We start from the raw sequence: 27,713 nt of genomic DNA, 5'->3' as shown, positions 1-27,713 counted from the left end.
GCAAAATAAACATGATAATTTCCATATGATATATGTACTTTCTCATTATACTTGTACACTCACATGTATTCTTTGAATATCTCAAACTCCTTACCTAAGAAACTGTATTTATGCTTAAAAGTATTTGATACTGCTACATTATATTTTCAGGAAATTCAGTTCAATAAATTAAGGCCTGTATTCCTAAAAATACTGATGATAAAAAACAAACCTTCAAGCGCTGATAAAAGAGTAATGGGCTTTTTGAGCATTAACTATCAGGTAATATAAGATCTTTTAAATGTTTGAATAATTCTTTTGCTGCTTTTAGTTTACAAATCGCTGATAACCCATGATCATCACATGTACTTTTAATTTATAAAGGCATTTTTCACTCTATTTAAACTAGTCTCATTTTATTTAGCCTCTTTGTTCAATACTTTAGGGAACTATTCTTTGAGACTTTACCTTAGAAATGTTCTTTTTTGCGTGGAAAAACATAGTTTTTTTTCTTAGTGAGTAAGGTTAATTGGGTATTATTAAATTTCATGTTCTACTTCACCTAACCTACTTTACCCCATCCCGTCTTTCACCCTGCTGTTGTTCCCTATTTAGATAAAACAATGCACATGAAGTATATGATACCATGATGAAATATTTGCATCACTTCATGCTTTGCCACAATTTAATACACACAGAAGGTTACTATGGACAGAATAATCTCTTTGAGCCAAATATTGGCATAATTAATGGATATTTTGCATTTAGGACATACAATAAGAGGTTGGGTAAGAAACTCTAGGACACTCGGCCATTTCAAAAAACAAGGATATGGCTAAATTAACCGTTTTGAGAATTAAGTATTCCAATTTGTAGAAACTAGCCTAAGCTTTAGTGTGTCCTTACAGGGCATTCAATATATGTGCTATGAAACAGTTACTCTCTCATCTAACAGTCTTATTATCAAGTTAAATAATTTATTTCTTCTGAATGGTAACAAATACTTGCTGAAAGAGAAATGTGGACATATTTGATACTGGATCCCAGTTACACAGAGTGAACACAAATAAAATATCTCATGCTACTTAAATCAACTATCTTTAAATGGACAAAAACTACATGCTAAATGGGACAGTTTGCTCTAATATGCCTTTAGTCTTGACTATTTTCCAATGAATATACAGTCATGCGCCACATAACGACATTTGGGTCAAGGACAAACCACGTATATGAGGTGGTCCCATAAAACTATAATAGCATATTTTTACTGTACCTTTTCTATGTTTAGATATGCTAAGATACACAAATGCCTACTGATGTGTTGTAATTGCCTACAGTATTCAGTACAGTAACATGCTGTACAGGTGTGTAGCCTAGGAACAATAGGCTATAGCATATAGCCTAGATGTACAGTAGGCTACAAAATCCAGGTTTGTGTTAAGTAACACTCTGATGTTCGTACAATGACAAAATCACCTAATGACACATTTCTCAGAATGTACCCGTTAAGTGACGCATAACTGTACTATTACTTCTAACTGCCTTATGCATTTATAATCTGAATATTGAAATATTAAAATATAATCAAGGAAGCTGCATTATTCTAATCTAACAGAACATACACACAGTAATAGTCAAATTAAGTGAACAATTTAAGTGATAAAGGCACTGAAATTGATTTGAGCTATTGAAAAGTCATCCTGCCAATGGTATACTGCATCAACTCTTCTCTCTCTATTTGCTATTAAAATGTCTTGGAGTGGGAGGGTGGGAGAGTCAGCTTGTTAGGGGATTAAAAACAATTCAATGTATATACTTCTTATTTAGACGACTTACTTGAATGTTATACATGCTTAATGCAAACTAACACAACTACAGACACATTCACTGTTGTGCAGAGCCAGATTTCAAGACAATTTCTTCATTTCCAAAGTAATCTTCTATGTAAGAATGTCTGCTTTCCTGCAAAGACTAACCAGAAAGAGCCCATCTTTTTCTGTTTAAATAATGTGAAAATGTTTTAAAAGAATATTCATGAAAGCTTCCAGATTAATGGAAATGAAAATGAGATTCATCTCATCAGAGAGAGATGGTGCCCAGGCAACGTTGTGGGACTTCGGGCTGCAGAGGGCTAGGCCCCTGCTCTGGTGCCAAGGCACGCTCCCCCTTGTCCACTGGCCCACTTGTTAGTATACAGGCAACTCTAACGTTAGTGATCGAGGGTCTCTTCTACTTCACTTCCAGGCAGGATCAGAAACCACCTCCAATGTCCATTCCTCGAGCCACCCAACCTCCTGTTGCATCCTAGTCTGTTTTCATGTTAGATTTGTTCATCTCCCCAAGGTTGAAATTGAACTCTTTGAACACCTGTATAAGGACAATCCCCACCGAGACAGTTGTGAATCCACAGGCCATCCCCAAGAAGTCCACCAGGCCCACATTGCTCCACTCCCGGAAGAGGATGGCTGAGGCCAGCAGAACCAGTGTGGTGAACACGACATAGTAGATGGCCCCAAACACCGAGGAGTCGAAGCACTCCAGCGCCTTGTTGATGTACCTGAACTGGACGATGATGCTGCAGCCAAGCACAGCCAGGAGCACCAGGCACAGGCACAGGGCTCGCTGACTGGATGGGTTGTTGTGCAAGATGTCTTGGGCCGCCAGCCCAATGCCCTTGGTGGAAGGCACGGTGAAACTGCCCAGCAAGGAGCAGATGCTGATGTAGACCATGATGTTGGTGGGCCCATGGGCCGGTGCAATCCAGAAGATGAGCAGCAGCAGCATGAGCAGGACAATGCACAGGTAGCCCACGAACACTGGAAAACAGATGGCACACGCTGACCTGCAGCCGCCTGCCAGCCTGCAACCCTGAGGGCACAGCCAAGGGTGGGGCAGGCGGGCACCCTGGGGCTCTGGTTTGAGTTTACCAGACCTAGTTTCATCACAAAAATAATTCCCACCCCATTGTTTTCACCACCACAACACTCACAGCTCCTGAGTGTTTGCACAGCCCTCTCTCTACTAGTGCCATTTTTATAACAATACAAGTCAACTGTAGATACTCTGAGGTTAAGGGAAAAAAGCCATTTATAAAATGGGTTTTCTTACTTTAGAATCAAATCAACAAACCTTCACTGAACACCCATTACAGGGCACAGTGCTGGGAGCCCAGGGGCAGGGGTTGCAGTGGGGGAACCTTAAGCTGTTGGGGTATTTGTGGCTCTGGAAAGTGACTGGGGATACGGACCATGGGGAGAGTATGTGCAGATAGCCCACGCCATCACAAATTACCCAACTCTCCTCACAGCTTCTTAATGTCTCCTTGGACTTGTAAGTGAAAAATATGTTTATAATAATCAGAGCCTAAAACTTATTTTTTGTATAAAACAAGGTAATTTTTGCATGGATTCAACATTCACTGTATTTTTCAGAAATGCAACTTTTATGTCAGTGTAGGGAGGACTGTTCTTTTTTTGATCAGGAACTTCATTAAGAATTATCCTCGGGCCGGGCACGGTGGCTCACGCCTGTAATCCTAGCACTCTGGGAGGCCGAGGCGGGTGGATCACTCGAGGTCAGGAGTTCGAGACCAGCCTGAGCAAGAGCGAGACCCCGTCTCTATTAAAAATAGAAAGAAATTATCTGGCCAACTAAAATATATATATATAGAAAAAAAATTAGCCAGGCATGGTGACACATGCCTGTAGTGCCAGCTACTCAGGAGGCTGAGGCAGTAGGATCACTTGAGCCCAGGAGTTTGAGGTTGCTGTGAGCTAGGCTGACGCCACGGCACTCACTCTAGCCCGGGCAACAGAGTGAGACTCTGTCTCAAAAAAAAAAAAAAGAGTTATTCTCCATCTCAGAGGATCATATTGTTGATGGCAAGACCCCGTGGGTGTCTGAGTTAGTAGTAATATAGCACCCCCACATCAGTCTACATGCAGCTGCCAGATTCTCAGCAGCTCCACGCAGGGTGTGGGATCTGCCGGCTTCAGTATGTCTTCTCCTGTAGTTGTACCTGAGCATTTACATATTGAAATCTGTGTTTTATTATGAAGTACCATCCTACTTCTCCTTTATATAATAGCACATTATATTGATTGCTTTTAAGTTCTGTGTACATGGAGGTTTTATTCTCCATGAATTCCATTCCTAGATCAAAAATAGACCTGGGGGCACTGCTGGGAACTTGCCTGGCCATGCAAACCAGCAAAAGCAAGAGTGAACACACAAACCATTATGTGTAGATATGTAAATCAGCAAGTGTGGACACATAAGCCAGCAGGTGTGGACACACAAAACCATTAAGTGTGGACACATAAATCAGTCAGACACACAAACTGATTAAGTGTGGATGTGCAAATCAGCAAGCAGACAGGGGGGACCCCACCCTCCAAAACTGAGAAGAAGCAACTATGGAGCCCTGCTCTTGGGGAGGTTCTGGAAGAAAGGCAGGTAAAAGCTGTCTGGGAGCCTGACCTACAAACTGGGGAAGGGCACTGAGGGCAGAGAGATCCACATGGGTGAGCACAAAATACTGCCAGATGGGTATGTTTGGGGCTTCAGCAGAGAAACAGAAGCAGCCTGAATGCAACTGCAGGCTTAGTATCAGGAAGAGCAGCAGAGCCTGAATGTGGGGCAGTTTGAGCCCCCTTTCATGGGTAGGGGGCTGCAGGGGACTTTGAAGCCAGGAAGGGACATATCTGACTACATTTCAGAAGAGTCCCGGTGTCAGATGGCTCGGGTGGGAGTGGGAGGGAGCCGGTGGGCAACAAGAGGTCTCACCCCAGGGTGGCAGTGCCAAGGGGCAGGAAGAAAAGGTGGGCAGTGGCCTTGAGGGCAGACAGGAGACAGGAGTGAGCAGAGCAGCCAGAGGAGAGCTCTGACATGCCTCGGCACCTGTGTGTGAGAACTGGGCAGCTTGGAGAGACTAACCCACATCCAAGAAAACCTCTCTGTTTTCACATGATCAACCTTAAATACTTATTTATCTTTAGAGCAGGCAGCCAGATGCCCCTGTGTTTTGTGGTTCTTACATCAGTGTCTTTGAACCCTTTTTTCATTATCACTCCCCAAAGGAACTATTTTACACCTTTCCCTCTACTCATCCCCATGATTTTTTTTTTTGAGACAGGGTCTCGCTCTGTTGCCCAGGCTAGAGTGCAGTGGTGGTGTCATCATAGTTCACTGAAGCCTCAAACTCCTAGGCTCAACTGATCCTCCTGTCTCAGCCTCCTGAGTAGCTGGGACTACAAGCATGCATCACCACACCCAGCTAATTTTTCTATTTTTTGTAGAGATGAGGTCACACTATGTTGCTCAGGCTGGTCTTGAACACCTGGCCTCAAGCGATTCTCTCACCTCAGCCTCCCAGAGTACTAGGATTTCAAGTGTGAGCCACCATGCCTGGTAACCCATGAATTTTAATATCATTGATATATGGATATCTGTTTATATACTGTATCTATATCTATGCTTTATACATTAAAAGAGTATGAGGGGTTGGGCACAGTGGCTCATTCTTGTAATCCCAGCACTCTGGGAAGCCAGGACAGGAGGATTACTTGAGGCCAGGAGTTCAAGACCAGACTGGGCAACATAGTGAGACCCCAGGTCTATAATAAAAATAAGAAAAATTAGCTAAGTATGGTAGCGTGCGCCTGTAGTCCCAACTGCTCAGGAGGCTGCAGTGAGCTATGACCACACCACTGCACTCCAGCCTGGGCAACAGAGTGAGACCCTGTGTCTTAAAAAAAAAAAAAAAAGAAAAAGAAAACAAGAGTATGAGATTTTTTTCACCCTCAAGGACTAATTTTTGCTCTCTGGGGGTGATATCTAAAGAACATATGTCGTTAGAGAACTTTTCCACAACGTTCCCTTTCCTTCCCCTCTTTAAATATCAGAGATCATGTATCAGGCATTTCAGAAATATAAACAAGTACTGATTTTAAATTTCTTCTGAGGTAGCTGACAAAAATTCATTCAGTTTTTACCTATAGAAAAAAAAAATAAGAAAAACATCTAATAAATTAAGTGGCCAGAATAATACCATTTTATATGCCAGGTTAAAGAAAACAGTTTTTGATGTTAAAAAGAAAAATCTTTTTGCCATCATTACGTGTTCATAGCATACCTAATTTGTATGGTAATATTCAAATTAGCAACTTTTTTTGGCACAAGTTAGGACCTGAATATGTTGGTATCATACATATTTATCAAAAAGTAAGTAGCCCTTGGATATGTCCTTCTGGAAATTACATCAAGTAAATCCTTCAGAACACTCATATCTCCTTCTCTGATCCTTTTTCCCCATGACTTTGTACTTTCATTTCTCACAGTATTGGAAATACTTTGGCTTTTATGGGAGAAAATGAATATCACAGTGCTAAGTGTTTAGGGATAAAACACTACAGAGACATACAGTCTTGGCTAATTTCACTATGAATCCCTTTTTCAAGTTTTACAGATGTTTCTATTGCTGTGTCCATCACTGCAAAGGAAGCCACTTTTTGTGGCTGTATAGATATTGTTGTGCCAGCACCCTGGGTGGTCTACTTGAAGTGACATCTATACTTTAAATGTGATGTAATTAAGTAGTATTTTTTAATTGCATTTGTAAAAAAAAAAGAAAAAGAAATTATGTCAAAAAAATATACATACAAGGCTCTGTGGGGAATCTAAGGATAAGAGACACCAGGGCTCTGCTCTCAGCTTCACGTAGGAAGGAGGGAAGTGCCCAGTGGCACTGGGCAGAGGGGCAGAGCTCAGCAAGGGCAGCAGGAAGGAATTCGTGGGGAAGGAGGCAGGGACGAGGCAGGGACGAGGCAGGGGGTGAGGGTTGGCAGGGCTGGGAGGAAAGGCCACGCAGAGCAGGATGCAGACCTGCAGTACCAGATGGGGGTGCACATGGCTTCACTGCGCTGCCAACAAGTGTCAGACTCAAGACCTGGATGCAAAGGTCAGGACTCCAAGCAAGCTCCTGGTCCTGCTAGAAAGCACTTGCCTGGATTGGTCAGTTTCTCCTCCAGCTCCGCCTGTGTCGTCACGCTCTCAGACTTCGGGGAGTGGATAATCAGCACAACGGAACCTGCGCAGCTTAGCAGACACCCCAGCTTGCCCAAGATGTTGAGCTTTTCCTTCAGAAGGTAAGAAGCTAAAATGGACCTTCAATTAAAAACAAGCACTATCATTAGAGTTTAAATCTAATGAGCCGACCTCTTTCTACTAACTGCAAATATTTTGTCTAGAAAAATCACATTTTCTTAACAGCCATTATTTTAAATTTAGTTTTTAAGAACAGAAAAGATTAGGAATTTATTGAACTTGTTATTTCAACGCAAACAGGATTTTCATACCAATTCCATGCATGATCACTACATAGTTAATGACACTCTTAACTCATACCACTAAATTATTATTATTATTTCAGTAGATAGAAAATACACCAGAGTAGAAAAAGTTTTATGATTGACCAAAAATAAAAATACTGCTTCCTTATTTATAAAACCAAACTATCAAAAAAACTATGCTAAATGGGAAAGTAGAGCACAATTATCAAAAATAATTATAAGTAATGCATGATAAAAATACTTAAATTAAGTGAAAAATGTACAAATGGAAGAAAAATAGAAATGCTAATAGTAATTGCAGTATGGTACGAAAAATCTGGATGATTATTTTTCTCTAATCTTAAAAATTTTTAAAGTGAGGTCACAATACTCTTTCAATGCAAAAAAAAGTATTCTTCATAAAATATCTACCATCTTCAGGCTTGTAATAGGCTTCTCTTACTCCCTGTATAATATCAGCACACAATCTGAATTGGGTAACTGGAGCCCAATTTGGTGAGTCATGGGACTGGTTGTTCTCACTTTGCTGGTGTCTATACCGGAGACACGCAGGGACCATGAACACCAGGAGGAGGGCACACCAGGCCCAGGTATATACTGGATAATTTCCTTCAGTCCTCATCTTACAGATAAGGAAACTGAGCCTCAGAAAGGATCCACACTGAGCCTAAGACCACAAAGCTAACCAGAGAGAAAACCATGGTCATGACACACCCATAAGGCCAAAACTCGCATCTCTTCCCTTATGCCACTTTGTATCCCTGTGCCTAGATGGCCTTGTCCTCAAGGAACCCCCAGCAGTGTAGCTGGGGAAATAAGCAAGATTACTGAAAGTACCAATAAAAGATCTAGAATACATAGCTGGACGTTAAATTGAGGGACTCCACTGCGTATTTGTCCAGAAAAGGGGACACCAGAGAGATGGGAGGCTCCCAGAGCAAGAGTTGGGCCTGGGATTGTTGGACTAGGACAAGGTGGGGAGGGGTCACCACCCATGAAAGCAGAGAGCCTGGACTAGATGCCAGATCATCTCTTTTGCCATGGTAAAATACCAAAGTATAGTGCCTGCCTTTTAATTGGGTTGTTTGTCTTTTTATTGATGAGTTGTAAGAGTTTTTATATATTCTAAATCCAAATCCCACAACAGGTATATACTTTGAAAATTTTCTCTCATTCTGTGAGTTTTCAGTTTCTTGGTGGTATCTTTGAAGCACAAAGGTTTTTGATTTTGATGATATCCAACTTACCTACTTTTCTTTTGTTACTATGCTTTTGTGCTTTAGGTATCATACCTAAGAAACTATTGCCTAATCCAAGGTCATAAAGATTTTATACCTATGTTTTCTTCTAAGATTTGTATAGTTTTAGCTCTTACATTTAAGTCTTTGATTCATTTTGAGTTGATTTTTGTACACAGTATGAGGCAGGAGTACAATTCCCATTTGCATGTGAACATCTAGTTGGTTCAGCATCATTTGTTGAAAAGACTATTCTTTCCCTGCTGAATTGTCTTGGCACCCCTGACAAAAATCAATTGACTGTAAATGTAAGGGTTTATTTCTGGAATCTCTATTCTAGTCTATTGATTTGCATGTCTATCCTTATCCCAGTACCACACCATTTTGATTACTGTAGTTTTGTAGTAGGTTTTGAAATAGGGAATTGTGTTTGTTCCAACTTTGTTCTTACTTTTTTTTTGGAGACAGAGTCTCGCTCTTTTGCCTTGGCTAGAGTCCCATGGCGTCAGCCTAGCTCACGGCAACCTCAAACTCCTGGGATTAAGCAATTCAGGCTGGTCTCGAACTCCTGAACTCAAACAATCCACCCACCTCATCCTGCCAAAGTGCTGGGATTACAGGTGTGAGCCACTACACCTGGCCCCCAACACTATTTATTAAAGAAGGAAAGACCCTTTCTTTTAGATTAGAGACATGACCACTAAATGCAGCTCTGAATCCTAGACTAGATCTTGACTAGAAAGAAAAAATAATGGTATAAAATGATAGTATAATGGGTCAATCGGCAAAATTGGAATATGGAAGCAGATTAGATACACGTATCATAACAAGGTTAAACTTACCAAAATTGATAATTATATTGCAGTTAAGAGAATATCTCTAGTCTAAGGAAATACAAATTGATGTGTTTAGGGGTAAAGGATAATGATGTATATAACCTACTCTCAAATGGATAAAATAAACCTAAAAACAAATATGATAAAAACCCATCATATTCATATAGAACAGTGGTTCTCAACTGGGGATGATTTGCCCCACAGGGGACATTTGCTGGTGTCTGGATACATTTTTGGTGAGGTTGGGTGCTATTGGCATCTGGTGGGTGGAGGCTAGGGATGCTGTACTGCTTACAATGCACAGGACAGCCCCCCACAACAAAGAATTATGTGGCCTCAAATGTCAACAGAGCCGGGGCTGAGAAACACTGATACGGAGAAAGCAAATGACAGAGCAAGTGGAGTAAGTGTCAATAAGAGGGGTGTTGCCGTAAGGGGTAGATGGGTGCTTTCGTTAATCTTAAGCTTGTAACTTTTCTGTAATTTGGAAATTTTTCTCAAATAAAACAGGTTTTTAAACTTTTTTTCATTTTTTATTTTTAATTATTATGGGTATATAATAGTTGTATATTTAAACCTCATTTTCAAAATAGTATGTTCGGCTGATTACTTTATCATACATAAACCATTGCAGAGAAAAGTGGATCTATTCTGGGGCTCTCTATTCTATTCACTGCTATAAGGACTTATTTTTTTTCTAGTACCACATTTTTGGTTCTATTTAATTCTAGCAACTTCATTCCATTATCAAGAATAGAATTTCTTCTAACTATATATACACATATACATGCATATATATGCATACTTTGATATCTTTTGATTGCTTTTTCCAAATTAATTTTAGTTTTTTTCTTTTTAAAAAAAAATGGGCTGGGCATGGTGGCTCATGCCTGTAATCCTAGCACTCTGGGAGGCCGAGGCAGGTGGATTGTCTGAGCTCAGGAGTTCAAGATCAGCCTGAGCAAGAGCTACTAAAAAAATAGAAAGAATTAGCTGGACAACTAAAAATATATAGAAAAAAAATTAGCCAGGCATGGTGGCATATGCCTGTAGTCCCAGCTACTCGGGAGGCTGAGGCAGTAGGATTGCCTGAGCCCGGGAGTTTGAGGTTGCTGTGAGCTAGGCTGATGCCACAGCACTCTAGCCCAGGCAAGAGAGACTCTGTCTCAAAAAAAAAAAAAAAAAAAAAAAAAAAGTTTCATTGGAATCCTGACTTGAAGACAAGCTTTTTATCCCAAATACCATTTCACATGGTTTCTTGGGTGATCAACATCTCCTGAAGATGGAGCAGCAAACATTTCTGATGAGGTGACAATTATCAAAGTGCATGAGAACAGTTCTTAGGAAATTAACTAGGCAAGGCATTTTAGTTAAGTGTACATTAAATGTGCCCCATGCAAAGATCACAGTGTTGGGTTGTTTATCTGCCTGATTGTCTCTCCAGGTATAGGTCGGGGAAGCTGGAGGATTGACTGCCCACTGTCCCAGCTCTTTGGGGCCATCCAAAACGCAAAGGGACACCAAGCCACACTTGATAGCAGGCATATGTGTGTGTGAGAACAATGTGCTACAAACACATTTTCAAAGCTTTGCGTATAAAAAAACATGGTTTTTAGGCCACAGAACCTTAAAGCCTAAGTGACTCTAAGGTGCAGACTTGAATATACCCATCACAGGCACACTTCTCTGCAATGATTTGGGAGTCTGTCTGGAATACAGCAAAAAAACCAATGTATCTATGAGTTAGAAACTGGCATTTCATTTCTCTTCTATCCTATCTCTGTGTATGAATGATTTCTTCAAAGATAAAACAATATAAATAGGTTCATGAGAGGATAGATGTTGAACTATTTAATAAATGTCTCATAAAATCATTTTTGTAGTAAGCCAAGTTAAGAAAGAGAGACTCTGTTTGTGATGTTTGACAGCTGACAGCCTTCACTCCCCACTCCTCCATATCTAGGTAACCAGACCAGAAAGTCTTGGTCCCTGGAGTCCTTGCTCCCTTGGTACAGGCAGAAATTTCAAACCACACAAACCCCAGTGTAACCATGTGAATCTCCACTGTTCGCCTTGTAACTACACTAAAAACCTAATGCTCCCCTCACTCTATCTCACTCAAGACCCCCTTAGGGAACCCATGTGCTTTTGATTGTGTGAGTCATAAACCTATTTCACAACCACTGGTGCCCATGTATCATTCATTCCATCCCCCATCATTTCCTGGGGAGAGGTAGGGGACCACCTAGCATCCAGCAACAGACAGACACTGAGCACCAAATAAAACACCAACTGACTCCTTTCATTTAATGATTCCTCAGAGTAACTTGCCAAGGTGTTGGGAAAGACTCTAGTCTCTAAGAAGTTTTCCAGGGCAAAGACCAGGAGAATGAGAGCATCAGATTCATCGATATGCATGAATGAGTTAGAATTTGAAATATACTAAAGCAAATTTCTAAAAGAATGGTTAATAACACAGAGAACTATATCTGAAGGGATAAAATTAAGTGATACAGAGTGGAATACTACTGATCTCCAGTTACAATTTTACTTTTACTGTTTTAACAGAAACATTTAAAATGAAAATTTTTGTTATATCTAAACTACACATTAAATACCAAAACACGGAATCTTAGCTCTCACCCGAACGGCACTCCAAGGGCACCCAGGGGAGTCACCAGGACCGTGGGGACTGCCGTGTAAGCTAGGAAGTTTCCAATCTGGCCAACAGCCACTGTCAAGAGAATCACAGGGATACATACCACTTGAGCTCTCTTTTAGCACTGATCACATAGTGGAATTCTGCAGGGCTGTGCTCTAAACAGGCTGCTTCTTTCCCATTACTTGTGAGGAATCAAATCTGGGATGTTGTTTGCATGTTTAAGGGTCGTGTTGGCAGGGAGCAGGCCCCATAGCCTCACTGGTCCAGTTAGTTGGGTGAGTAGTTTCAGCCCTCCATGGAAGTGCCCTAACCAGCAGTGACTGACGGTACACACAGCACTGAGTGTGTGCCCACTGTCTTAACACATCCTCATTTTAAGTCGGGCAGAGCTTCCTGTGCACCTTTAGGTGGCCTGGGATCTACTCTGGTGTAGGCAGCTGACCACAGTGACACGATGCTGACACACCGAGTGAAAACACTGCTGCCTGCACAGGACTGCTCCAGGGGCTACCCCCAGATGGAGCTTGAAGAGGAGCTCTTCCAATGGATGGAATCAGTATCGGCTAGGTACTGTCTCGCCTAAAAGATGATATATGACAAATAAACCACATAATATTTCTGAAATTTCTAATACAATTTCCCTTTACATATTTAGAGCTCTGAACTTTAATTTTATCATTTGCTTTTACGTTATAGCACACAACCTTTGATCTGGTCTTTAAGTTGAGTCAAGAAACTCTCCTTTATTAAACCAACTGAGTTGAGCAAAACGAGGCAGAATTTCACCAAATGCCAAGAGCCCAACTACACATGAGTAAGCAGGGGCTGTTTTAAATTCTTCAGGCCCAGGACGGGACTAAATTCAGGGCTACTTGTGGGCAACAGGAACCTCTGCCGTCTGTGTCCCTGTTCTCGTTCTGCGCTTGCCTATCCTCTCCTTCCCAACATGCGAAGGACAAGCAGAGGAGGGAAAGCAAGGAAAGTGGGTCTGGGAGGCGTCAGAGCTGGGGAAGACGTGGAGTGGAGCCCAGCTCATCCCAGCCCCTGCAGCGCTGCCCAGATGAATGGCGCATCTTAAGAAAGAAAGAAAAAGACCAGACTCTTCGCCACACAGGCTACTTACTTGCAATGGTGCCGGCCCACCACACAATGTCTGTTAGATAGGAGGTACCTATGGAAGAATGAAATTAAAAAAAAGTCAGGAAAGAAGGTTTACAAGCTACAGATATCAGGAAGGAAGAGGTTTACAAGCGACATACCTAAAAGAGAAATTTTTATGTGAAAACTAAAATAGAAAAGAGTGAGTGCCATACTGTTTATTCACCCAATAAAGAACCTTTAGTCTATAAATAGCAGCATAAGAAGCCACTAAAAGTGCAAAGTCAAGATATTTTTTGCCACCAACACAGGCTGACCTAAATAAGCAAATGAGATCTTTATAAATTGGTTTTCTTTGCCTCAATAAGCCACTACAGAGGCACAGATATACTCTGGAATGGAGTTTTATGTGGATCTCAAATGAGATTGAGTCTTTAAAGTCCAACTCTCTCATGCATTTACTATAACCCATTTATATGATAATTTTATTATCATAGAGTTCCAATGACTTCCTGCTTAAAAGAGTTACTCAATTTTCATAATTTATTAATATAAGCCTTCTGATACGGCTCTGCTTTCAACCATTTGGGCACCAGATCCTCACATTCACTCAATGTTTTGATATTTCACATGAGGCTTCCCATGCATTCTCTCAGGTTATTCCCACCCAGCCTGGTGCAGAACAGGTGGAACTTTAGGCACTGCCCAGGACTCCCCATCCCATCTGTCCCTCTTCCTGCCGTCTGGGGCAGGTGCTTACAGAGGGGAGGTCTCCAAACCTTTAAGACACACATCTATCATTCAGATATGTCAAAATGCTCCTAATCTGAGAGGGATTTTTTTTTTTACTGCAGATTAAAGTACCTAATTCTAATTGGATGTTTTAATTCTCAGTAATAAAACCATAATAATTTGGTATAAGGAACATAGCAAGCCAGCCTGCTTACTGGAGGATCAGAGCTACAGGTATTACAATAAGTACTTAAAAAAATGAAATGGGTCAATAAGTAATAAGTAATAATGGAGTAGGAATGGTAGAGTTAGAATATCACCATTTGACAATACCACCATAAAACTGATTTAGGCAAGAATCATCAATGGATACTAAAACAAATGGATGACAGTTTATCAAGGAACAAGATTGTTGCACAGTCTCAATGAATCCCCTCCATAGGTTTTTTTTTTTTTATTATTAATTACAAAGAGGAAAAGTTATCTGTGCAGAGAAGCCTGGCAGACATCAGCAACGGGATGGACGGCGTCACGTGCCTCCTGCGGGGATGTACTGAGGAGGACACAAAAAAACAGCTGTAACATTCCTGCCAAATGCAAAGCCTGAAACGAATCATGAGGAAATATGAGACAAACCCAAACTGTGGGACAGCCTAGGAGTTGGCTGGCCTGCACTCTTCAAAAACAGCAAGGTCATGGAAGACCAAGGAATGCTGAAGATCTGTTATAGATTAAAGGAAACCAAAGAGACATGATAACTGAACACAACACATGATGTTAGATTGGAAACAAACAAACAAACAAACAACAAGGTTGCTATAAAGGACAGGTCACTCTCATCTTTTAAGCCAACATTAGGCAAAATTTTTCTACAACCAAGGATACTAGACAAGTCAGATTTTTCTCTGTGTAGGTACCTGCCCCACACCCCTAGCTGCAGATCAAAGTGAAGCCCATGCATGTGGTCCCTGAGGGTCTCAGCCCAGGAGCATCCCCCCATGCTCGGCTCTGAAGGATGTGCATAGCTCTGTGTGCCCGTCCACCTGTGCCCAGCGTCCTCACTGAGCGGGCTGCCCCAGATTCCTTCCTCCTCCTTCGGCCAGGAGCTCCTGGGAACCCATATTCCTCATTAGTCCTCGCACCCTGTCATAAACATTTTCCTGTTATGTCCTAGAACAATTGGGCTTCTTCACAGTTTCACTCTCAAGCACGACCATCCCTAAAGTCACTCAGTAGCACCCTCAGGAGGTGCCTGTGCCCAGGCTCCTCCCCTTTTCAGCTGGTACCCTTCTCTATTGCTCTTCACAGTGGCCGTGCCCAGTACTGTTAGGAACCTGAACATGCATCACCACCTGAGCTCCACCCCTGCAAAAGTTGTCTTCCATGGAACCAGTCCCTGGTGCCAAAAAGGTTGGGGTCTGCTGGCTCTGCAGGTCTTCCGGCCTCAGCATGTACAGGGAGCACTGGAGAACACTGAGAAGTTTCTGTTTGTTTTACCACACTCATGCCTCCTCTGCCCCACTCCTGCGTGTGGGCTACAGAAGTAATGGTAACTAAGTTCCAGGGGCTTCCGCTCACATTGAAAACTTTGGGTGCTAATTGAGAGCTGCATGGTTGTTTATAACAGCCAAACCATAAGACAAAGATGTGTTAGTGCAAATACAAAAGAGATTCGTCAAGATAATATCAATTGGCAGTGATACTGTCCAACCATGGATGTATAGCTTTTAAGACCTTAGACTTAGTTACAAATGTGTATCAGAAATGTCCTTAAAATACAGCTTTCCAGGATAAAAATACAGACAATCATCTACTTTATTTACCTTCTGATTATTCCACGGAAAAATTACTTCCACTCACGTGTGCTCCTAAGAGCAACAGAAGTTGCTGCTAAAAGCAAAGTGAGAATGGATCACTAGTTATTTGTAAATTCATGACTTGACTCTAAGAATGAACAAAAAGATGCTACATAGTTTTTACAGAGTTCTTTCAAAAGGACTAAGAATTAAGAAATATTCTTTCTTGACACCAGCACAGCTAGATGAAGGCATTAACTACAATGAGTCTGAGCACTGGTATTCACCAACTTCCTAATGGATTTAATACTTGAAACTCTTTTGCATGCAGAATTTATTTTCCTAAAGAAATAGTCTGGTAATTGTAAAAAAAGAATAGTTATAGCACTTATACTATCTGATTTTAAAATTTATTATTATAAAACTACATAATCAAGACAGTGTGGTACGGGCTTAAGGACAGACATATACAATGAAACAAAACAGAATTCAGAAACAGATGTACACACGTTCAGTCAGATCATAGACTGAAGCCTCAGTACAATTCCATGGGGAAAGTCTCTTCAACAAATGGTGCCAGAACAACTGGATGCTGGTGGGGAAAATACTGAACCTTTGATTCATGCCTCAGACCACACCTAAAAATTAACTCAAGATGGCTCAGAGACCTAAAGGTAAACACTAAAGCTATGGAGCTCTGATAAGAAAACACAAGAGGATGCCCTAGTGATCTGAGGAGAGACAAAGATTTCTTAGGCAGAAATCAAAAGCACCAACAACATAGGAAAAAAAAAGATAAATTAGACTTCATCAAAACTAAACATTTCTGCTCTTCAAAAGGCATGATTAAGAAAATGAAAAGGCAAGCCACAGAGAAAATACTTGTAATCTCTATATTTGATAAACTAATTGTACCTAGATTATATATATATAATATAGATATCTCCTATCAGACAATAAGAAAAAGGTAGAACCCAATATAATACAGGCGAGAGTCTTGAAAAGATACCTCACAAAAGAGCATATACAAATAACCAATAAACTCTTTAAAAGATGCTCAACATCACTAGGTATCAGGGAAATACAAATTAAAATAACAATGAGATACCACTATAGATGCACAAGAATAGCTAAAATTAAACAGATGATGACACCAAATGTTAGAATGTGCAACAACTGGGACTGTCATACATGGCTGATGGGAGTGTAAAATGGTACAGCTAAAGTGGGGAAATGCTTCACAGTTTCCTGAAATTTAGTTACATATCTATCCCATGATCCAGCATTGCTACACCAGGTATTCACCGAAGAGAAATTTAAAAATTAAGTTCAAAACTATACGTGTAACAATGTTCACTGCAGCTTTATTCAAATAGCAAATACTGGGAAACAACCAAAATGTTCGTCAGCAGGAGACATGCAAACTGTGGTATATTCAAACGACACAACACTACTCAGCAATAAGGACGTACTACTGATACACACATCACAATGAATCTTCAAACCACACTCAGCAAAAAAGACATAAGAAAATATATACTATGTGATTTCATTTATATGATGTTCAAGAAGAGGCAAAATTAATTCAATGTATGCAGATGGCTATCAGAAGAGTGAGTGCCTTGGTGGGGAGAGAACAGGATGGAAAAGGACTTGAGGGGACTTTCCAGTGCGACGGCAATGACCAATTTCTTCACTAGGGTGTTGGTCACACAGGCATATTTGTTTGTCAAAATTCATCAAACTGTACGTTTAAAATCCGTGCAGCTTGCTCTATGTATCCAATATCCCAATATTAAAAAAATAAGAAATGGAAAATAATAAATTTCTTGATGGTGGTGATGTTTTCATATGTAAACACTTATCCCCACACTCATGGAGATGTACCTTAAATATGTACAGCTTTTTTATGTCAAAAGTACCTCAATAAAATGGTAATTTAAAAACAACTTTAATAAAAAAGTTACATTTCTAGGTTAGCCCACACAATGCTGACCATAATAGAACTAAGCACTGTAATAAAGTTACCCACAGTTTGTATGAGAAATGTCATTTGCGTTTCAAATAGGAAATAAGAGTCTAGTATATACATTCTCCTTCCTATTCCCTCCAGGGAAGCTTAGTGCAATAACTGTATTGTTTCTTTACTCTATCATCTACCAAATATTTACTGAGAACCCTCAGCGTACACAGTTCTTAGTGGATACGAAGACTAAAAAATACAAGGCATGCTATCTGCCCTCACAGTGTCCTCTTCCTCTTTGTCTTAACCACAGGGAAGCTTTTTTTTTCTTTTTAAGAGACTGTGTCGCTATGTTGCCCAGGCTGGGCAAAAAGGATCCTAACACCTCAGCCTCCCAAGTAACTGGGACTATAGGCATGTACCAGGCTTGTTTTTTGTTTTTTTTTCTATTTTCTTTTCTTTTTTTTTTTCCCCCCACAAAGGAGCTTTCTCTTCCCCTTTCCCTGTCACAGAGATGAGGCTGCCCCCACTCACCCTAAGGGCAGAGAAGCCAAGGTGGCAGATTCCTGCTTCCATGACAGGCAGATGTCAGGTGTTATACCTGTACTATTATGCTCCATTGATGTGAACAGAGAAATCTAAGTTAATGAGCTCTCAGATGTGTACTAGAAAAGAACTGTAGTAGAGAAACTCCAAAATGATGGAAAAAATATTTTGAATACATGTTTATATTTCCACTACAATTAAATATGAGCATGTGTCTCTCAAGCACTTCTGGTGGGAATGAAATAAATATATTCCTGGAAATCAACATGGCAATATATATCTACATTTTATAAAAACATCATCACTTTTAAAACTGTATTTCCAGGGAGCTATCCAAAAGAAATAATCAACATTTAAATATTTATACGCATGGATATTCATTATAGCAAAGAAATTAAAAATGTCCATGCCCTAAAAAAGTAGAATGATAATATTCATGCAGCTCTGAATATGTTTTCAAAGAACATTGAACAACAGGGGGATAAGCTCACGACAGAGTGAACACACCTGCAGGACATACACCAGCACACACAGGATGGGTTCCACGTGTCCTGCCTCATTTGTTAGAATACATGATTAAGAGGTGTACCACCTAATTGCAATGTACGGGTCTCAAGTGGATCTTGATTCTAAAAGACAAACTGGGGAAAAACTTATGAAATAATCACATAAATTTAAACACTGATCAGACATGTGAGACTATTAAGGAATTACTGTTAATTTTTAGGTGCAACAAAGGTATTATGGTTATGTTTAATAAAGAGATACTCACTGAAATATATAGATGAAATAGTAATCTGCCTGGGATTTATTTCAAAACAATTCTACAGCAGTGGGAGTGAGGATGGCGCTGGGGAATAGATGAGGCAAAACTGGCCAAGAACGATGATTGCTAAAGCAGGGTGACAGGTTCATGGTGTTCATCACACTACTTCCTCTACTTTGTATGTGTTTGAAAATTTCCATAATAAAATTTTTTAAAAATATTTCAAGGATACATATTTCTTACAATGTCTGATAGGTAGTGTTTATTTCATTATTCTCTATACACTGCCTATTTGTTATACATACTTTGTGCATGGGATTTTTTCATGAAGATTCAGTTTTGAAATGTAAGAATTAAATGTGGCTAGAAAGAAATGTACCCCAATTTATTTATTTATTTATTTATTTTGAGACAGAGTCTCACTCTGTTGCCCAGGCTAGAGTGCCGTGGCATCAGCCTAGCTCACAGCAACCTCAAACTCCTGGGCTCAAGCAATCCTCCTGCCTCAGCCTCCCAAGTAGCTGGGACTACAGGCATGCATCACCATGACCAGCTAATTTTTTCTATATGTATTTTTAGCTGTCCATATAATTTCTTTCTATTTTTAGTAGAGACGGGGTCTTGCTATTGCTCAGGCTGGTCTCGAACTCCTGAGCTCAAACGATCCTCCTGCCTCGGCCTCTCAGAGTGCTAGGATTATAGGCGTGAGCCACCATGCCCAGCCAGAAATGTACCCCAATTTAAACAGCAGCCACCTCAAGCAGGGAGATGAATAATTTTCATTTTCCTATTCACAATTTTCTATACTTTCCAGATTTTAAACAATGACCATGTAGTCTATAATCAGGAAGAAATGCTTTTTTTTTTTTTTTTTTGAGACAGAGTCTCACTTTGTTGCCCAGGCTAGAGTGAGTGCCGTGGCGTCAGCTTAGCTCACAGCAACCTCAGACTCCTCGGCTTAAGCAATCCTACTGCCTCAGCCTCCCGAGTAGCTGGGACTACAGGCATGCGCCACCATGCCCGGCTAATTTTTTCTATATAGATTTTTAGTTGTCCATATAATGTCTTTCTATTTTTTTTAGTAGAGACGGGGTCTCGCTCTTGCTCAGGCTGGTCTCGAACTCCTGACCTCGAGCGATCCACCCGCCTCGGCCTCCCAGAGTGCTAGGATTACAGGCGTGAGCCACCGCGCCCGGCCAGGAAGAAATGCTTTTTACAAACAGGACTATGCTCAGGTTCTGAGAATTTCAGATATACTCTGCTGAATAATTCTATTACACCAAAGAGCTCTGACAGCATGAACAAGCCAGGCAAGCCCTGTTTCTGTGTGGGTCAAGGGCACTGCCTCCTCAGACTTGTCCTGGCAACATCTAAAAGGGGCCCGTTTACATTCATGGGCTCCTGGCCTGGAAGTATGAAGCAGCATGGGTTTGAACATTTCCTTTGTGAAAAGTGATCTTTTCTAGTCCTTCATGGTTAAAACAAAACAAAAAAAAGAGCTGGTTACTCATTAAGGTCTTAAAGGACTGAAAATATAAATTACATTATATTTATACTATGCCTATAAATCTTTTTTGAGGACAAAATATACTCTGTCCAATAGCAATTCACTAAGATCAACGGGTATTAATTTCATGTAGAAATTTAATGACATTGGTGATCTCTTCCTGCTTCTACCATATGAAAATGGGAATAAATTCTTATTTGCCTTAATGTATTTGGGTATCATCTATACTAGTGATAACCCAGTAACAGAGTACCAGCTTTTTCCAAATGAACTGTTAAGAAGCCCCTCCCCAGAAAAGCCTTCTCTGTGGGTGAATTTATCCATCTTCCCCTCACCATCCCAACAGGGGGCAGGGTGAGAGAGAACTACTTCAAAATCAGCCCCAGCTGGGTTCAAATCCTAGCATCCCACTCCCACTGCAACCCCCAGTCCCGTGATCAGGCACGTGTTATGATCTTTCCAAACCTCAATTTCCTCTTCTGCATCATGCCTCCTAGGTGTCATATCTGTTTACATCCCCTCCCACACTGAACCTGAGCTGGCCCCAAGCCAGCCAGCAGATGCCGTAGAAGAGGCATTCCTAGGATACACGCAGCTTCCATGGTGGTCCTCAGGAGGCTTGGTCCAGGGGAGGCTACCCACCAGAGAAGGGGTCTGACTTCCCTGAGGCCACCGTGCTGTAAGGAAGCCCAAGGCATCCAGGTATGACAAAGCTGCATGGACAGAGGGAGGGGCAGAGAGAGAGGGAGAGACGCGAGCAGCAAGCCCCCAGCCATTTCAGCTGTCCCAGACTTGAGAGTGAAGAAGCCATCTGCACAGCCAGTCCAGTCAAGCACTGGAAGGACTCCAGCCCCAGCCCTCATCTGACTACAACTGCTCAAAAGAACAAGTGAGAGCCACGCAGCTGAGCCCAGTCAACACACAGAACCATGACAGACACATGAGTCTGGGACACCATGGGGCTTTCGTAAGTAGCAGCCTCCTCCATCTTCTTTTCTTAATAGAAATAGTATCAAGTAAGCCAAGCACAGGCTGCAGAGCCACTCAAACTCTTTAAACTCTCACCCTACTCTTCATCAGCGATCACCTCTCGGGGCTAGATAAGGATCAGAGAAGGTTCAGATTTTCAGACCTGGCAGTAACTCTGGATTCTTTTACTTAGTAGAGGCTACAAGTATAATAAATGAGGTCAGCTCTGACGAACTTCTAGACAGCTCAGAAATCTTTTCATAAAATACAAGGGTCAGTTTCACCTTCCTCAATCCACAGTTAACTCACGGCTACTTAGACACCATTATGGAGTGTCCACCACATGCCTCCCAGTGGACAGGACGTGTGCCCTGCCTCTGAAGGGCCGAGATCTGGGGGGAACACAAACAAGTGAACAGCCCATCACCCCACAGGTTTCAGGGGCCCAGGGGGTGGGGGCTCAGGAGAGGCACCAAGGAAACATAACAGAGAGGCAACAGCCCCCATCTGTCAGGGGCCAGAGGGCTCACAGAAGTAGTGGACCACTGTCTCTGTCTCCATCTCGGGGTAGGATGGGGAGGGGGCCAAGTGTGCCCAGTGTGTGCTGGATGTCAGGTGTATGGGAATGGCAGGAAGGGCATGAAAACACCCATGTCCATCCCAGAGCCAGGGAGCTCACACCCTTCAGAAACCGCAAGTGTGGAAGGCCTGGAGACTAGAAGGGAGGGGGTGCCTGGTCTCAGTTTCCACTCACAAGACAACTCCCTTACCTCCTAAGCATCTCAACAGTGTGATGACATTGTAGGTGGTACTCCTCTCAGGGAGGAGACTATGAACTCTGAAAAAAATTGTACAGTGTTTTTATTTTTACTTTTTGAGACAGAGTCTCACTCTGTTGCCCTGAGAAGAGTACTGTGGCATCAGCCTAGCTCACAGGAACCTCAAACTCCTCGGCTCAAGCGATCCTCCTGCCTCAGCCTCCCAAGTAGCTGAGACTACAGGTGCACACCACCATATCCAGCTGATTTTTTCTATTTTTAGTAGAGACAGGGTCTCACTAGTGCTCAGACTGATCTTGAACTCCTGAGCTCAAGCGATCCTCCTACCTCGGCCTCCCAGAGTACTAGGATTACAGGCATGAGCTACCTTGCCCAGTCCTGAAAAGGATTTTTTTTTTAATTTTGGAAAAATATACATAAAATTTACCATCTTAACCATTGTTTAGTGTAAAGTTCAGTGGTATCAAGTACATTCACACTGTTGTATAACCATCACCACCATCCATCTCTAGGATGCTTTTAATCTCACCCCAAACTGAAACTGTGCACCCATAAAACAACTCCCCACCCCCACCCTAACCCCGCTCCATTCCACTTTCTGTCTCTATGAACTTGATTACCTTGGGTACCTCCTTTAAGTGGAATCATACAGTATTTGTCCTTTTGTGACTGGCTTATTTCACTCAGCATAATGCCCTCAAGGTTCATTCCTGTCATAGCTTATGACAGAATTTCTCTCCCCTGTAAGGCTGAAAAATATTCCATTTTATGTACAGACCACAGTTTGCTTATCCATCCATCAGCTGACGACACTTGGGTTGTTTCCATCCCTTGGCTACTGTGAATAGTGCTGCTGTGAACATGGATACAAATATCTCTTCACCTCCCTGCTTTCACTTCCTTTAGAAAATCCCAGAAATGGAACTGCTGGATCAAATGGTAATTCTATGTTTAATTTTTTTAGGAAAGGCCATTCTAAAAGCAACTGCACCATTTTACATCCTCACCAGCAATGCACAAGGCTTCCAATTTCTCCACATCCCAGCCAATGCTTTTGTTTTATGTCTTTTTGACAATAGCCTTCCTAATGGGATGTGTGGTAGTATTTCATTGTGTTTCTGAAGAAAAGGACTTTTTAAAGGTCAGCTGGTTGATCTTGGTCTAGGGCATCATATATGGAGTTAATTAGCCATCCAACTCTTTTTTTTTTTTTTTTAAGGCCAGTCAAGTGATGAAGTGAGTGTGGAGAAGGAACAAAGAAATCTGTAACTGGTTGTGATCAAATAGTTATAAACGCCACTGCACTAGGACCAGCCTATCCATCCAGTTCTTCAAAGCCTCCAGCAAATTCCTGAGGACACAACTTTCCTGAGACTGCCTCCAGAAAGCTCTTCCCAGGGCAGCCACACCATCCCCTCAATGACCAGCCCTGCTGTGCAGCCCGACTCCTGGCCCATCCTCTCCCATGAGCCCCCAGCCTCTGCTGCACTGCCTGGGCCATGGCACCATTATTCTAATGTCAGAATTGGCTTTCCAAAAATGCCTTCACACCCTGTGATTGCTCCTCTTATGTAAGCCCTGCTTGACTGGGGCTCTAACACTAGACATACAATGGATGACTTGGACCCATGTGTCCCCTTGTCAACTCCCCACGGAGTGTCATCCAAAGGTACGGTGGAAAAGCCAGGCAGTCCCACCCTGACCCTATGCTGTGCAGCACAGTCCCTGGCCTACCAGGAGTACCAGGAGTTGTACTGCATGTATTTGGCTGATTCACCAGGAAGGTCCTTTAAAAATGAGAGAGGAAGCCATACCCCAAAACTCCCAATAGATGGACTGTGGCCAGAACTTGACTCCCCCGAAGATGAGACTCTCTGGAAATGCTGCCGCTTGGCAATTCATTTAAAGTATAAACTTTCAGTAAGACACAGCTTTTTACAGCATAAGGAACCATCAGGCCAGGTCTCCTTTAACACAGGAACTTGACTCTCTGGCTCTTGTCTACCTCCTCTTTCCACCTTCCTCCTCCGTTTTAGTCATTGCATAATGGTCAACTCTGCTGCTTGTTAGCAGATGTGGAAAAAAGATTTTATGGGGAATGGAGTCTAAAACTGCTATATCCTCAATACCTACAACAGTGCCTGGCACATAATAAGAGCTTCATAAATATCTGTTAAACAAATCAAAGTAGACTTATTGAAACAAGACTATGTATCTGTCTCCTACCACCATGAGTAACCCAGCTAGCTTGAATCAGTGGCAATGGGTGGTAACTGGGGAAGTATGAAATTAATAAATATCACTGTTTCACTTTTATTAATTTAAAGGCAAAGTATGTAGGTATGAATAATAGCACCCATCATGTTTTCTTAATAGGGTGATCTGCTTTTCTTTTTTTTTCCTTTTTTGAGATACGGTCTCACTATGTTGCCCCACCTGGCCTCGAACTCCTGGGCTCAAGCAATCCTCACACCTCAGCCTTCTGAGTAGCTGGGCCTACAGGCATGAGCCACTGCACCGAACTGTTTATTTTCTTATTCACCAGTTCCTGTGGACACATAAGCTGGGATGAAATAACACACTTAGTTTTACTCAATTTTTAAATAACTAAAGCCTATGTTCAGATTTTCTTAGTTTTTTCCTAATGTCTTACATTTGGTGGTCATGTGTCCAGGCTCTTCCTGGGTGTGACAGTCTCTCAGATTTCATGACCTTGATCAGAGGACTGGTCGGATATTTTGTAAGATGCTCCTCAATTTAGGTTTGTGTTTTGTGTAATGTTTTTCTCATGGTCACACCCGGGTCTGGTATTTGGGAGGATGACCACAGAGGTGAAGTGCTTTCTCATGCCATCCTACCAAGAGCACATGTGTTGTCTATCTTTGAGTCACAGCAAACACCTCAGCAGCCCTGAGGCCTATCAAACTGACGGGAGCTCCCTGAAGACAGTGTAGCTGCCAGATGTGTGTTTGTACCTTAGACACAGACACATCTGCACCCTTGGGAAATCATCCTTGGTTTTATTTAGATTTTGCGTGAAGACTGCAACGCTTTCACTTCTAAGTTGAATACTTTAAACAAATACCCAAGACTTTATATTTTCACTCAAGATTGTTGGGCCCTTTAACTCTTTTCTGAAGGCAGTCCTGGCTCAGGGTCCAGGGTAGGCAGAGAAAGTTTCACCCGCATTTTGGAATCTTAGTTTTCTAAATCAGTTTACTTCCTCTCACAACCCATGACCTGCTCACATCATTCTCAGAAAGCACTTAATACTATCCTTACGAGAATATATCTAAAGACTTTCTCCATCTCTCCAAACGCAATGTTTACTTTGCAAATCAAAGCTACCTCCGGCCTTCAGTAAACTGTCCCAGGCCTCTTCAACACAGAAGACACCGGCAAAGAAGAACTCTGCTACCCTCTCGCTTCCCACATCGCTAAGGAGTGGTGTTTGGTGTTTTCCGTTGAAGATCACTTGAATTCCCATGGTTCCAGTCTAAATCTGAGAAGGCTCCATCAAGGAGCCCAGGAACAGAAGCCACAGGGAGCACAGACCCCGCGGACTGAGTGCCTTCCTGGCCCGCCGTCCGGCACAATTCTCACTTCTGCACGGGCGCGGCCACTGCAGGGAGCTCGAAACCGGCAGGTCTCGCTCTCTCAAGTGCACCCCCGCCGCGGGCCACGGCGAAGGCAGGAGGCCTGTCGCCCTTTCTAGGCAGGCACTGGCCTCCAACCGCTTCAAGAAAGAGGAAGGTCCCCTCGAGAGCGGGTGGGTGAGGGCCCCCGAGGAGCTTGGGCTCCAACCAGGACACAGGTTAGTGGGCTGCGGGGATACAGACGGGGTGGGAGGTCTGGGAACGAGGAAAGAAGTCAGCTGAAGAAACCCTATAAAACAAGGCCGGTCCAGCCGCTGGGGAGAAATACTGTGGCCGCGACAAAGCGACCAAGGCTCAGGACGCACCTGCTATTCCCGGGCCACTTCTGGAGCTGCCGGAGGACAGCGACGCGGCGGCCGCGGAGAGCGCTCCCAGGTGCCGCCTGGTGAGCAGGGCCGAGTCGTACCTGTGCTCGGGCTGGGTGCGGGGTCTCAAGGGTTTGAGCCTCCAGGTGCCCGCTCTGAGCCACAACCCGAACGCCCCCACCTGCGGCCGCCTCCCCCAGCCCCCCGCCCCGGCCAGGCGCTCCCCTCCTCCCGCTCCCCCGAGCGCGGCCCGTGGCCCGCCCTACCTCGCCGCTTGGCGCGCACGATGCCCTTCTTCTGCAGCACAAACGTGGACCCATTCACCAGGCTCGAGACGACGGCCACGCCCAGGCCGAGCGACACGGCGGCGGGGCTCGGGCTGCGCGCCCCCTCCCCGGCCGCCGCCGTCGCCGCTGCCGCAGCTGCAGTCCCCATTCCGCCCGCGCCCGCCCTCCGCGCCTGCGCCTGCGCGCCACGCTCAACGGGGCGGGGGTGGGGGGGAAACCCTGGATTCGCAGGGCAGGCGGGGGTGGGGACCCGGGATCCGCGGGGCGGGACAGCTGGAGTTGCGGGGCTGGGGGTTGATCCGAAATCCGCGGGGCCCAGCGGGTGGGGGACCTGGGATCTGCCGGGACGGTAAGGGGGCAAGAGGGACGCGGGGCTTGGGGAGACGGCGAGGGCATAGGGACTCGGGTAGAATGAGACCGGGTGGGAGAGGGTGCTAGTGAGGAGGGGGCGGTAGGTGAAGAAGGAAGTAAGGTGGTGCGTAGGTGGGTAGGTAGGGTTCCCAGATTGAACAAATAAAAATACAGGACTCCCAGTTAAGTTTTCATCTCGGATAAACAACGAATAATTTTTTAGCGTATGTCTCATGCAGTTTCTGGGGCTGGAAGAGCACCGGCAGGACGCAGCCCTCGCTGTGACAGCTGTGACAGCTGTCCCCTCGAAGCGTCTATTCCAAGGAAGCCGATAGGGAGCCTCACCTGGAGCCTAAGACCAGGAAACTCAAATGGGAACTTCAGAAGTGACCAATTCTTTCCTTGGCCTTTCTTCGCCCTGTGAAGTCAACTGCTTCAACACTGGAACAGTGAGCTCGTGATCATACTATTCTCCACATTTTAATTTTTAATAAAATATACAAAAATTACAGAAAGCCTGGAAAATAGGAAAAAGTTATTTAAAAATTAATCCCACAACCCTCACCTAATTATTACTATTTTAGGCGTTTTCCCACCTAAAAGTAATGTGTACTTACATTTACATGTTTCCAATTACAATATAGGAAATTTCCTTTTTATTTAGTATATCTAATCAGTTTCCATATTGCTACATAATTATGATTATTCTAATGACAGTACATTTCTATAAAGTTAATTACCATAATTTGTTTCATTCAGCTGTTGTTGCTTGCTAGGTTACTACTAGTTTTTTTTCTATTGTAAATGATGGTATAATGAACATCTTCATAAATTTTGAAAATACTAGGATAAACAGTATAAACCTTTTGCATCTTTGTATACAGCATTATTTTT

The 27,713-nt window shown here is 42.8% G+C and overlaps 1 protein-coding gene across 1 annotated transcript; it reads right to left on the bottom strand.

The window, feature by feature from the left end:
* Positions 1-1,933: 1,933 nt before the first annotated feature.
* NIPA1 (NIPA magnesium transporter 1) lies at positions 1,934-26,616 on the bottom strand. The gene is made up of 5 exons (XM_069465832.1): positions 26,448-26,616; positions 13,188-13,235; positions 12,046-12,136; positions 6,983-7,143; positions 1,934-2,795 (listed from the first exon to the last, which is right to left on the bottom strand). The coding sequence occupies exons 1-5, from the start codon at positions 26,614-26,616 to the stop codon at positions 2,284-2,286; spliced, it is 981 nt and encodes a 326-aa protein (XP_069321933.1). The 3' UTR covers positions 1,934-2,283.
* Positions 26,617-27,713: the final 1,097 nt, after the last annotated feature.

This window comes from Eulemur rufifrons, chromosome 3, assembly GCF_041146395.1.
Source record: "Eulemur rufifrons isolate Redbay chromosome 3, OSU_ERuf_1, whole genome shotgun sequence".
Lineage (NCBI taxonomy): Eukaryota > Metazoa > Chordata > Mammalia > Primates > Lemuridae > Eulemur > Eulemur rufifrons.
This window is presented reverse-complemented; position numbering and strand designations above follow the sequence as displayed.

Coding starts and splice junctions, on each gene's coding strand:
- NIPA1 (XM_069465832.1), bottom strand. CDS start 26,616: ATGGGGACTGCAGCTGCGGCAGCGGCGACGGCGGCGGCCGGGGAGGGG. Junction 13,236..26,447: donor CGTGCGCGCCAAGCGGCGAG/GTAGGGCGGGCC, acceptor ATTCTTCCATAG/GTACCTCCTATCTAACAGAC. Junction 7,144..12,045: donor GCCCTTGGAGTGCCGTTCGG/GTGAGAGCTAAG, acceptor TTTTAATTGAAG/GTCCATTTTAGCTTCTTACC.